This window comes from Callithrix jacchus, chromosome 2 (assembly GCF_049354715.1).
Source record: "Callithrix jacchus isolate 240 chromosome 2, calJac240_pri, whole genome shotgun sequence".
In the NCBI taxonomy this organism is placed as follows: domain Eukaryota; kingdom Metazoa; phylum Chordata; class Mammalia; order Primates; family Cebidae; genus Callithrix; species Callithrix jacchus.
Window position 1 is genome coordinate 100,263,024 of NC_133503.1, and position 13,244 is coordinate 100,276,267.

Below are 13,244 nucleotides of genomic sequence, written 5' to 3' on the forward strand. Positions count from 1 at the left end.
ATCTTGTTGAACTTCAAAGTTTAGAAATCTATGGCATACTACAGATTTAGTATTAACAACAGAGTACCCTTTGAAAATATTTCTATTAATTTTTGATATGAGCCAACATTCCTTCCTGGCAATGTCCCAGAGCAAAGTTTAGGTAAGTAGCCTACTAGGCTTTCTCAAAACCTAATTCAATCTCTGAGTAGAAAAATAACTCAGTACCTGTGCTAGAGAATTTTTTAAAGCAACTATTTAAAGTAAATTTCTCTAGAAAGTACCTTGGTAGCTCATAAAAAGTAAATATTTAAGACACCTTAAAAAAAAAACAAATAAAAATATTCACATGGTTTTTACATATATATATAAATAAATATATATACATATATATACAAATAAATAAATATATATATATATATATATATATATATTTTTTTTTTTTTGAGATGGAGTTTCGCTCTTGTTACCCAGGCTGAAGTGCAATGGCGTGATCTCGGCTCACCGGAACCTCCGCCTCCTGGGTTCAGGCAATTCTCCTCCCTCAGCCTCCTGAGTGGGACTATATGCACGCATCACCATGCCCAGCTAATTTTTGTATTTTTAGTAGAGACAGGGTTTCACCATGTCGACTAGGAAGGTCTCGATCTCTTGACCTCGTGATCCACCCACTTCGGCCTCCCAAAGTTCTGGGATTACAGGCGTGAGCCACCGCACCTGGCCGGTTTTTACATTTAAAGGCAACAACTTCAATCTTAAATGTAAGAGCTCTATCAGAACAACACATAAGAAAAATTACAAAAATTATTAAATAAATGACCAAATGGCAAAATGACTGTCTTGGCTAGGCCATGGCAATTTTTCAGCCATCTGAACTCAGTTATTTTCTTTTGTTGTTCTTTTCATTAAAAGAAGTAAATTTATGCTTCCAGTTCAGACAAACTAACTTTAAGTATCTCACGAGAAACAGATATAACTGGATAAACTATAGAAAGAAAAAGCTTTGAAGACATTAAAGAACTAAAACAGCAAGACCTTAAGGGACAAAAATTTTGGAGAGAAAGAAAATGTATTAAGGTGGACCCTATTACTCTACCAAATTTTCACCTTGGGGTACCAGTCCAATCATTTGCACAAGACATAAGACCTAATAGAAAGCAATGTCCTAGAAGAAGAAAACAATAAAATTTAGTATCTGATCATGAAAAAACACTCTGTAAATGAGGAATATAAGGAAAATTCTATAATCTCATAAAGGGAGTCTACAAAATTCTACGGCAAACATTATGACCGATGATGAAACACTTAATATTTTCTTGCCTAGAAAATTATGTCTGCTCTCACCACTTTTACACATTATACGAGACGACACAGCCATTGCACATGGTAAGAAAGTAGATTGAAAGAGTTAAAGCTTTGGAAAGAAAGACATAAATATGCCATTACTCATACATAGTAAATCCATAAGGAATCTACAAATAACTAAAAATAATAAATAAATATAACAAGGTTACTGGATCAAAGGGTAAAATACAGAAGTTATTCATACATAGGAAATCCATAAGGAATCCACAAATAACTAAAAATAATAAATAAATTTAATGAAGTTACTGGATAAAAGGCTAAAATGCAAAAATCAATTGCATTAATACACAAAATACACCATGCTCATCGATTAGATGGCCCAATAGTTGTAAAGTAGTTAACTGTGCTCAAATCAAACCACAGATTCAATGCAATCCCAATTAAAATCCCCCTCAATTTTTTTTTTGGTAGAAATTTAAAGATGACCTAAACCTATCTACATAGAACTACAAAGGTTACTAACAGTAACCAATGTAATCTTGAGAAGGAGAACAAAACTGGAAGACTATTACTATTGGATATTAAAACCTATTATAAAACTATAGCATTAATAAGACAGTGTGAGATGAGTCAAATAGATGAATAAAAGTGAATAGAGAGTCTAGACACAGATCCACACACAAATGCAGTCTCACTCATGATTAATGACAAAGATGACACCAAGGTGCTGTGGAAGAAAGTATGGTCTTTTCAATAAATAGTGCTGGATATGTATATAAGCCAAAACACATCTTGATTCCTACCCTCACACAATTCACAGCAATCCATTTCAGATAGATTATAGACCTTTACTGTCTTGAAGGCAAGACAGTAAAGCTTCTAGAGGATAGCTTCATAAGAAATATAGTTTCACAACCACATAATAAACAAGAATTTCTTAAACAGAAACAAGTTCTAAACATAAAAAAAATTGTTATATTTAATTAACTAAAATTAAGAATTTCTGTTCATCAAAAGACAGCATGAGAAAGTGAAAATGCAGGCTACATAGAAGGAGATGACATTTGCATAACTTTTATCTGAAAAATTATACAATTCAAAATGTACCAAAGACCTATAAACAGCAAGAAAAAGACAGACAATCCAATTTAATTAAAAAAACATCAAAATACTTAAATAGGTACTTCACAAAAGAGGATACCCAAATGGCAATATATGTATGAAAAGAGGGTCAACCTCATTAACCATGGAAGAAATATGGAATAAAACCATCCCATCTATCAAAAGGATAAAAACGGAAAACAAAAATCCTGACAATACAAACTGAGAAAGGGTGTGGAACTGAAACTGTCATACAACACAACAAATGATGCATCTATTTTTGGAATAGTTTGGCAGTATATACTAAAGCTGAACATGTGCATACTACATGCACCAAAAACTTCCATCTCATTTTATAACCATGTAAACTCATATACAAGTAACCAAAATATGTACAAAATATTCAAAGCAGACTTATTTGTAATAGAAACTGGTAACAATCCCAAATACCCAATAACAATACAATAAATAAACTGTGGTGTATTCATTAATAAATGAATACTAGAGATACTATACAGCACTAAAAAGGAATGAACTACTGCTACATCCAACAGGATGAATGAATCTTGCAAACATAACGTGTAATTAAAAAGCCAGACACAAAGTACATGCGTGTAGTTCCCATCATATAAAATTCAAGAACAGGCAACACTAATCATGGAGACAGACATGAAAGTAGTGGTTACTTTTGTAGCAGTTGGTGATGACTGGAAGGAGATCTGAGAGATAATAAAAGTTCAAAGCCTTAATCTTAATGCTAGTAACATGGAGTCTTTTAAACTTGTAAAATTCTATGTACACCTATGGTTTGTCCACTTCTTCTATATATGTGGCACTTCAATTTTTAAAATTACTTTTAAAAAACTGTTCTAGTAGGCAAACAAAGGAGGAAATAGGTAAAATACTAAAATCTGGATCTAATTTTTCTGTCGGACAGGAAATGAGATGCTTCTATGATAAGATACTCATCTATATACCCCCTCCTCTGAACATGCATTCATGTATGAGCATCATCTCTGAGGAAAACACAAGCATAATTTAAACATACCCCTAGGCTCCAAGTTCATAATCTAACAAAACCTCAGCTGCAATGATCCTGAATAAACTTGATATTTTATTAGGTTTATTTATCTATTTGATATTGCTTAGGTTTATTTAATAAATTTGAATTCTTACTATACAAACTATGATTCCCCATTAACTTTCAAATTTCCTACACAGTAATATCACTTCCCTTCTATAGTATTTTCACAGATCTTCCACTTTTACAGGTCAATATGTGGAATAACAAACATGCTGAATAATTAATTTTCTTACATAGAGTCTCTAAGACACATTTAAAACAAAAGAAGACTTTAGTATACTATTTTCCCAACACAAAGAAAGGACAAAATTTGAGGTGGTAGATATCCTAAATACCCTGATTTGATCATTATACATTCTTTGCATGTATCAAAATTCATGTGTCCCATAAATATATATAATTATGTATCAATAAATCAATTTTGTAATTAAAAGACTTATTGATCAAATACAATATAGCATTCTTATTTGAATTTTGACTCAAACAAATCATGTGTTTAAAGAATCGTTTTTTATGAGATCAGGAAAATTTGAATCTGCCCAGATATATATTATGAAATTATTAATTTTTTTAGATGTGATAATGGTATTATGGTTATATTTTTAAACAGAATCTTTATAATTTAGAGATACACACTGAAATATTTATAGATGAAACTACACAAAATTTGTGGGGAAGAGTGAGACAGCAGTGGGAAACAGCTGAAATGAGTGGTCTTGAGCTGAAGAATGTTGTAGCTGAGCCATGGATATGGGGAGAAGGGGGACAATTTTTGCTATTTTCAGAACTTTATAGTACATTTGAAATTTTCCATGAGAAAAAAAAAGAGTAAGAACCACAGGCAAATTATTAATTTTAGAAGTCTTCTTACTTAAAAAAAAATGCTAGTGTATTTATTCCCTGGACATAGGACATTTGTTTGTAAAATTCATGACATGTTCATCTGCAGCTGCCAGTCATGCTACTAAATTACATGGATGCAACTGCAGAGAGAAACAATAGACTTTCAATGTTGGTTAAAAACAAAAAAACAAACAAACAAAAAAAACCCAGGACATCCCGGAAGACTAAATATCACAACTTAGTAGGTACATATTCTCAATCACATAAAAGTAAATTCCTCTTGAAACCCGCAAGGAGTGGTAGGAAAGGTACAACTTGAGATATGGAACTACAGCATATAATAATTTTCTTCCTAATGGATTATACTTTTACATAAGAATTAAAGCACTGTGCTACAGGACAAAGAAACTAAGGATTTCTGTTATAATCTAATTTAATAATAAAGGCTCAACTTCAAATATGGAATCATAAATATCTTCTCATTACCTTAACTTTAAACTTGGACTGAGAATTCATATAATCAAAAAGCTGCTGATAATTCTTAAACTGTAAATCCCATTCTGTGTATTCACAGTAGCGGAAATCATCTCCTAGTGGAGCCAGGAGAACTTTGGTACGAAAAAGCTTTGACTTCTTTCGGTACTGATCTAGCAGCATCCGAGCCCTACAAAGAAAACAGAAAGTATGAATTCGATTAAGAAAAGGTGAATGTGGCAACTGACTAAAAAGGAAATAACTAAATTCAAATTCGATTAAGAAAAGGTGAATGTGGCAACTGACTAAAAAGGAAATAACTAAATTCAAAAGTATAATAAAATAAATTATTGTACTTTTTATCTATCTGCAAGATTAGTATAATGTAAAGACAGACTTTAAAACTATCATACTAATTTTCGTTATCCTTTAAAAATATTCATAAGTTCTTATCAGTAGGAAAAACTCATAAGTCTCCAATGGATTATCTTTGGAGAAATATGGTCACATAACAACTTGGCATATAATTACGTAGGCACCAATGACTTCCTAAAGCCTAGCCACAGGGACTGAATACCAGATAGCACATGTGTTAAAATAATTTAGACAAGTAAGACAATAAGGATTTCCTACATATACAGACTTTGAAGTTTGCTTTGTCTTAAAATTCCTTTCTCTAATCTAATCTAAAATTATCTGATTAAACACAGAAAAAAGTATACTGTGAACAAAACCAAAAGGGAATAAATGTTAATCCATAACATTTTATAGAGCCATATTTCCTCTTCCAAAGAAAAAAATTCAGCACACTTTTAACACCTGCCATCAATAATCTCAGTATTTGCCACAGTGTCCTTTTCAATACTGTTCATCAGGTAAGGATTAGGAATTGAATTAACTATTTTGGTTTCTACCTCTCTGAGTTCTAAGCAACAGCTTGATGGAATAGCTTTTATGTCTCATAACCTATGATAGTATTCTGCAGAATATCCTTGGGAAATCATTGAATTAAGGCATCATTTAAGAAAGTCTGAGAATACAAACTAAGAGAAAGGGCTTGTGAAAATCAAATTATACAAGCTGATGAACCCAGAGCAGTTCACAATGTTACAAAGACAACGCTTAAGAAATTAGTGATTAAATGACAAGTTCTTTTTAATTAGTATTTTAACTTTTACTTCAAGAATAATCCAAAAGTAAATTCACATTCACAATATAAAAACTTATGAAAGAATATCAATGATGGATACATTTTATAAATATTATAAACATTTAACTAAATTTAAATCTCATGGTTCTTTTTGACATTTATAATATCTGAAATTGCTTTGCAAATATAAAATTTTAACAATAATGTAATACCTCGGTGAGTAAAATATAATCATAGTGTCTTTACATAACATATAATGCTCTTAGTTTTCTGAGATTAGCATTCAGCACATTATCTTTACTTGTAATTTACTAACATTCTACATTTACCAAAACACTTTTAGGCTACTTACAATAAAAAACACATAAACAATGAGATTAACCACACAGAAAGAAGACTACCCAAAAAAAAGGGTAAAAATATTCGCTACATAAATCATAGATACAATATACAATTGAGCTCCAACTAGATTTCCTAGGTAGCCAGCATGAAAAAGCGTTTACTATTAGATATACACTATCTTGTATATATATATATGTGTAAAGCATTTTTAGAGAAGAGAAATCACATACATTAATGGCATGCTTTTTTTACACTTCACATCTATCCTAAGTCTCAAGCCTGTCCAGAAAGCATCAACACTGGGAAAGCCAAGTAACCAGCCTGTAATGAAGAACTCACTCACTAAATATAAAGTGAACCAACTGACCCAATATCACATTTGAAGACATACAGATACAATTTGCTCCTGATTTATTTTACCATGTAACAAACTTCAACTTAACTGTAACCAAAAAAAAGAAAATCCCTGAAACATCAAATCATCTGACAGTCAATGGAAAAAGCCAACTTAAAGTATATAGTACTTAACCAAAAATGAACTTGACAAAGAATGATATATCTTTACTTGCAAAGAACAACCTGCTGAGCTGGACTTACCAAAAGATGCCATCCATACATTATGGTTAAATTTCATTTTCTTTGGAACATTAAAAAGTAGAACAGGGCTGGGCATGGTGGTTCGTATCTGCAATCCCAGCACTTTAGGAGTGCAAGGCGGGAGGATCATTTGACCCCAGGAGTTTAAGACCTGGGCAACATAGGGAGACCTTGTCTCTACAGAATGTTTTTAAAAAATTAGTTGAGCATGATGGCATGTACCTGTGCTCCCAGCTACTCAGGGGGCTAAGGCGGGAGAACTGCGTGAGCCTGTGCGATGAAGGCTGCAGTGAGCTGTGGTGCCATTGTACCTCAGCCTGGGTGACAGAAAGAGAACCTGTCTCAAAAAAAGTAGGGAGCTTGAAAGGTGCCAGTGAGCTGGAATGTCTGTGTTTGATGTCAATTCATGATCAGGTCAAAAAGAAGGTAATATATGGATCTGAAGTAACCAGTAGAGTTAACATTTCAAGACTTGTTGAGAAGTTTAAAAAGAAAAAAAAAATCTCTAAATAATATATAGACTCATTCAACAGTATGCCTCCAGGTGCCTGGAAATCACTGGAACTAACTGAGCACAAGGTATCACCCTGAGGGGCAATTGTTCAAAGGTTAGATGATGTAGCAAAAGGATTATACAAAAAGCCTTCTTTTCCTAGATAATACACCTCAGGCATATATTGGGGGGCATAATACCCCAAGAAAGACAGAACAAAGAGCTCACAATACCTAGGAAGGCACTGGGACTCCCCAGCCGAAACATCTGGTTAACTTTTAAGAACTTCCCTAACCGTGTTCACCTGAGCAGAGAGTAGTATAAATACCTGTAAATATAAACAGCTATTTGCCCAACTAGACAGGCCAGGGTGCCCCCACTCACCCCTTCCTTTTTACTACACCTTCCACCACACAATACACTGGCTTACTCTCTTATGCCTACTTAGCCCAACCCTAGCTAGAAAGCAGGTTGCTCATTAATTCCTCATTCATTTTCATGGTTGTAGGAACCAAGAAAATGAAACCAAGTCAATCCCTAACCTTGGGCAGTTTTTCTAAATAACGATTAAAGTCAGATTTTGATAGAAGGGCTCCATGGCTTTAAGAAGGCTGCCATGCTAAAACACCTTCATGTCTGCCACAGTGAGAGGCTTATACTGAAATATCTTTGTGATTCTAAGGACTCCCTGAAGGTAAAAAGATCTCATTTCACCTTCTTCCTCACATACATTAAGTAAGTTTTCTTTTTAAAATAAACTGATTTAATAGTGAAAAAAATTATTTAATTTATTTAGTGGGCTATATTATTTTCCTAGCAGAGTTTAGTGTTTTCATATTATACCATAATGTTTTATTTTAATACACTACTAATTTTTAAGAGAAGAAATTAAACTTTAAAAGTACCAATATTAGAAACTACACGTAAGTTGGTTTAATGAGACGCTTCCATCATTAGCACAATTTTCTTCTAAAGAAATGATTTATTCCTTTGATTTTTATTTAAATGTATTTAAGTATAAATATTCCTAATTAAAGTTTACTGTAAGTCAAAACATCAGAATGATGCAAAGATGTGCATTCACCAGAGCTTGGAAGCATTCACTATTATTGAAATTGTTATTAAGAGAACAGATAATTATACTCTTTATGTGTTCCATTTCAATAAATGTGTTTTGCAGTTGAGTTGCTTTTCTTACCAATTTGTACAATAGGGACCAAAAGCTTTATTATCAACAAAGTATATGAAATCAATCAAACGCAGTAGAAGGCTTTTATAATGAGGGCAAAGGAAATGGTAGTAATAGTGTATTATAGGTTATCCATTATATATTGATCTTATATTGTTCACTTTCCATTAAACTGCAACACATAACAGGCATAGTCAAGGCTCTGGCATTTTTAAGTTGCTTTAGATCTGGTTTGAATGAATACCTCAAATAAGGATAATGCTGGCTACTGAAGCCCATTTGTTCAACCCTTCTGCAACTAGAAGCTGAGTGGCTACTTTATTCAAGATGCTGTCTTATGAAATATGCATTTCATACCTGCTTTGGATATTTCCAGGATGTATTGTTTCTGGGGGGACTCCCCAGGGACAACCAAATCTGCCTCCAGGAAGCCGTTTAAAATCAAACTGGCAGCATATTTTAGGATCAGGTCCACAAGTGTGAGGGATGTCATAGCTGTAGAAGGGCATCATGTGGCATAAAATATCTGTGACAGATCCCACATCTAAAATAAAGAGCCAACACACAAACCTGCATTTATAAAATTTGTTTTCCCAAAAAATATTCAAAATGCCATTACTTTACACAAAGTAATGCTGATTTAGCTCTATCCTAAATCAGCAGCCCCTTTAACTTCAGTAGGCATACCCCAGTGGCATTTATTGACCACCTGTCTGAAGGAAGATACTCACACATCTCAGTCTCTATCTACCTCTTCTATCTAAGCATAGCAGAGACAGAAAAGCCCCACCATGAACCAGCGCCAGCTGACCTGGAGGGATACAAACTGAGCAGTAGTAAAAGTTACAACTGGCTCATCCAAAACCATGTCCATCCCTGGCTGCCAGTTCCTGCCGTATCTGTTCCCACTTCAGGTAACAGGGTTCAATGAGAGAGACCATGATATTAGCTGCAGAGGCTGGGTGAGAAGAGAGTAAAAAAGGGAACTGGAAGAACAAAGGAAGAAGTGTGGGGCATAGATTTACAAAAACATTGGAGAAATTCCTTCTTGGAGAGAATTTCCTCTTGTGGTGAGCAGAAGACGTGCAACCCAGGAGAGTTGAGAGTCTCACCCCATGTTTACCAAGAAAGAGTCAGTCAATGGGACTTTTCACCAAGAAAGAAGCACAGGAAAAGAAAAGGTAATTTTCATAAAGCAAAACAAAAATAAAAACAAAACAAACAAAGAAGATATGGAAAATGAGCACTGATTCCTGATGTAGAATTATTTTTAATTAAAACCACAATGCTGTCACATGTTGATACCACTGGCCTGGAGAGGTCAGAAGCCTACCAACAAGTAAGACTGGAGGACTTAACTAGTAGTTAAAAGTTATCTTTGTGAATATGATCCTGTGCTTTCAAATCACTCCCCACCCTTTATTTATGTATGGATTTCCAATTTTCAGCAATGAGTATGTATTGCTTTTATAACAGAAAAACATAAAAATTTTACATCTTTAAGAAGTGAAAATAACTGCTTCATTAAGAACTGGAACACATGAACAAGCTCAACTTAATTCAAAAACATTTTTTAAAAAGCAATATATTCAAATTTATTAAGTCCTAAAATAATCCAGTTTTATCCAATTAGTTAAAATAATTACCCGTTGTTTTCCCAATTTAAAACTATTAAAATCTATGTATTTCAGTGCTGTCAGTTGTTTCACTGAATCACATTCACAACTGTGACACTGTAGATGCCAGTCACTGATGCTCACTATGAGCATATAGTCATCACAAAAGGTTGTCGCAAGTCCTAAAACTCTTCTCTTGTATGGATAAGGACATACTATATACTGTACTAACTCTTCTTATGCTCTACTCTTTTGCAGCAAATTTACATACTTAATTTTATCTGCTACATATGGCTGTATCTGTATTTTATCAAATTAGACTGGAATTTCCCTATAAGCAGGGATTACTTCTTCCTAGCAAAATATTTAAATATAAAAAATACTCAATAATTTCTTACTAACTGATATTTATGGGCAATTGTTTGTGCAGGGCTTCTTCAAATTAACAGTTCCTGTTTTTCACATTAATGTGCTCCTTAACAACTGATCAAACTACACAGAATGCAGTCCCTTACAAGTTCTTGTTCTCCCTACAGGTTTAATTTTCTAGAATTAAAAAACTGTATAGCTCATTGCTTTCCTTACTGAAAAAAACAGTAGTACATATAAGAAAGTTACTGTCTAGATTTACAAATGATTTTTCTGAAACACTTAAGGGGTCTACATTACACAGGAAAACAAGTATAATGTAATGCAGTAATTTCCCAGCACTGTTTTATAAACAAAGTATTTCTTTCAGATGAAGTCAAGAAAACAGTGACAAAGGTTAGGACCCTGGGCTTCAGGAACTACACAGAACTAGATTCAAATCTCTGCTCTCTATCTACAACCTGTATGACGTTTGGCAAATAGCTTCACATATCTAAGCCTCCATTTCTTTACCATAAAAAAGGAATTATATTAAAAAGATTAAATGGGAAAGGATATAAAACAGAGGTAGCATAATACATGGCCCATAAGAAGGGCTAGATAAATAAACAGAAAATAGGTGGTCTGAATTAGATGGGGGTTGAGAAAAGTAAAGGCCTCCCAAGAGGCCTAGAACTCATCTCTCTCTTAATAAAGAGCTGCAGAAGTATGTCCTTAGAATGCCTAGGTGCCCACAGAACACAATGTGAAAACAGGTGATATTGTGGTATTATGGCTGTTTTAGGAGAACAGGATTAAGGCTTTCAAAGGCAATTGTTATAAGATGTAGAGACAAGAGAGAGAACAAAGGAACTGGCTGAATATAAGATGTATGACTGGATATCAGTTCTAATGCATGTTCAACTTTGTGATAAAACATGTGTTTTCTAAAACAGAAGCAAGTGAAAGCATTATTGGTAAAATACTAACTTCTTATACTTATCTACTTTCTTCAGTCATAAAAAGATTCTCCTATGCTCTATAAATATTGGGATTATGAAAAGAATCTTGATACAAGTACATGGAAAAAATAATCATGAGAGTGAGTATCTTTACATAAACTGATTTTTCAAGACTGACTGAACAAAACCCACAGTGACATGAGTTCATAACCCTTGTGAAATTGTATCTAGGTCAAGTGGGATCAACTTTCATCAAATCTTACATACCCCAATTCTGTCTCCAAAAAAACTCCAGTGTTTTATGCAGTGCAAAGTGTTTTTTAATGGCATAATGAACTCTCTGGATAAGCATGTGAGAAAGTCCAGCACGGTTTAGAAGATAAGCCATTGTTGGTGAATGTCCAAACGGATCAATAGCCCAACCAGATCTGGGCTTCACTCCTGTGGATAAAGATGATAAGTGTTATTTTTTAAATTAATAAATGAAATAAAAATAAGTTACAATACATTGAGACTCATCGAAGTTGTACAGTCTCCTAGAGATATCAGACCAAGGACCTACCCAGCATTATCTTCTGCAAAGTAATCCCAGCAAGATGTCATGAAGGGAGGATTCTGCCACTGCCTATCCACCCAGGCAGGGAATACTCATGAAATTAATCATTAACAGTTTAAATAAACACTGTCATTTTTCAGCCATTACCATCTTTTACCTATTATAAAGCCACAGTCATTAACTAGAGGTAAAGAACAAACAGGACGAGGACCCTTCCTGCAAAGATCTCACAGTCCTGTGATCTGTGAAGCTGGATAACCCTGGAACTCACTGGTACATGATAAAGAAAAGTAAGATAACTCATTCCAACTTATATTTCCCAACCCCAACACTATGGATTTTTTAGTCTGTCTTTTACATCTTACAAAAGCCCTAATTCCTCTTATGATACAGTGTCAGAACTGGCCAAAATAAATATACCATATTTCATTAAATCTTAAGACATTATGATGCTGGTGCTTTCACTCTATGTAGAAAGGAGCCAGTGATTTCTCATAGCTGGCTCACATCAATAATACGACTACTGACTAAAGCTGTGTCTCAATTTCACAGAGGATAAAATGTTAAAAAAAAAATAGAAATAAAAATAAAGGTAAAGGTTAGAATTAATAAGAGTACTCATCTAGCATTAAAAAAATCTGATGTTTTAATTATTTGGGATTCTCAAAGTGTCTACTTGCAACTTATAAACTGACATAAGTATATTGCTGTGTGCTTTTTTTTTCCATTCAGACACCTTTTAAATACCTTACCTAAGGTGATGAAACCCAGGGTTACAAAAATGAGTTAATCTAGATCTTGACTCTAGTTGCAAAGGTGGTCACTGAAATAACTATAACACAAAGTAGCAAACAAGACAGCAAACAGAACCCTGTAAACAATACTAGAGAAGAACACAGAGATGGGAAGCCAGTAAAGGACAATAAGGAAAAGTCCGGATCTAAAGAGGGCAAGACTATATAGCCAAAACTCAAAAAGAGCATATGTCAAAACTAAAAGAATTGACCACATAAGATTTGTGCGTTTCACATATATAATTTACATCCAAAAATTATAAAGAAATACTGAACTCTATTTAGTATTTTTTGTTTTTGTGGTAGTATGGGTTTAACAATTCTGAAGCTAACTTTCATGTATTCTAAAACTGAACAAATAAGAACAAAGGAGCCAAGATTTTCACTCTAAGACAAATAACTACAAATGTG

General features: G+C 33.6%; 1 protein-coding gene across 2 annotated transcripts in view; it reads right to left on the minus strand.

Moving 5' to 3' along the window:
- MAN2A1 (mannosidase alpha class 2A member 1) overlaps positions 1-13,244 on the minus strand; it is a 189,210-nt gene that overhangs the window by 101,083 nt on the left and 74,883 nt on the right. For both annotated transcript variants that reach the window (XM_002806611.6, XM_035291114.3), the window contains 3 exons: positions 11,751-11,924; positions 8,915-9,101; positions 4,799-4,976 (listed from right to left, as the gene is read on the minus strand). In XM_002806611.6, the coding sequence (XP_002806657.2) occupies positions 4,799-4,976; positions 8,915-9,101; positions 11,751-11,924 (539 nt within the window). The remainder of the gene's footprint in view (positions 1-4,798; positions 4,977-8,914; positions 9,102-11,750; positions 11,925-13,244) is intronic.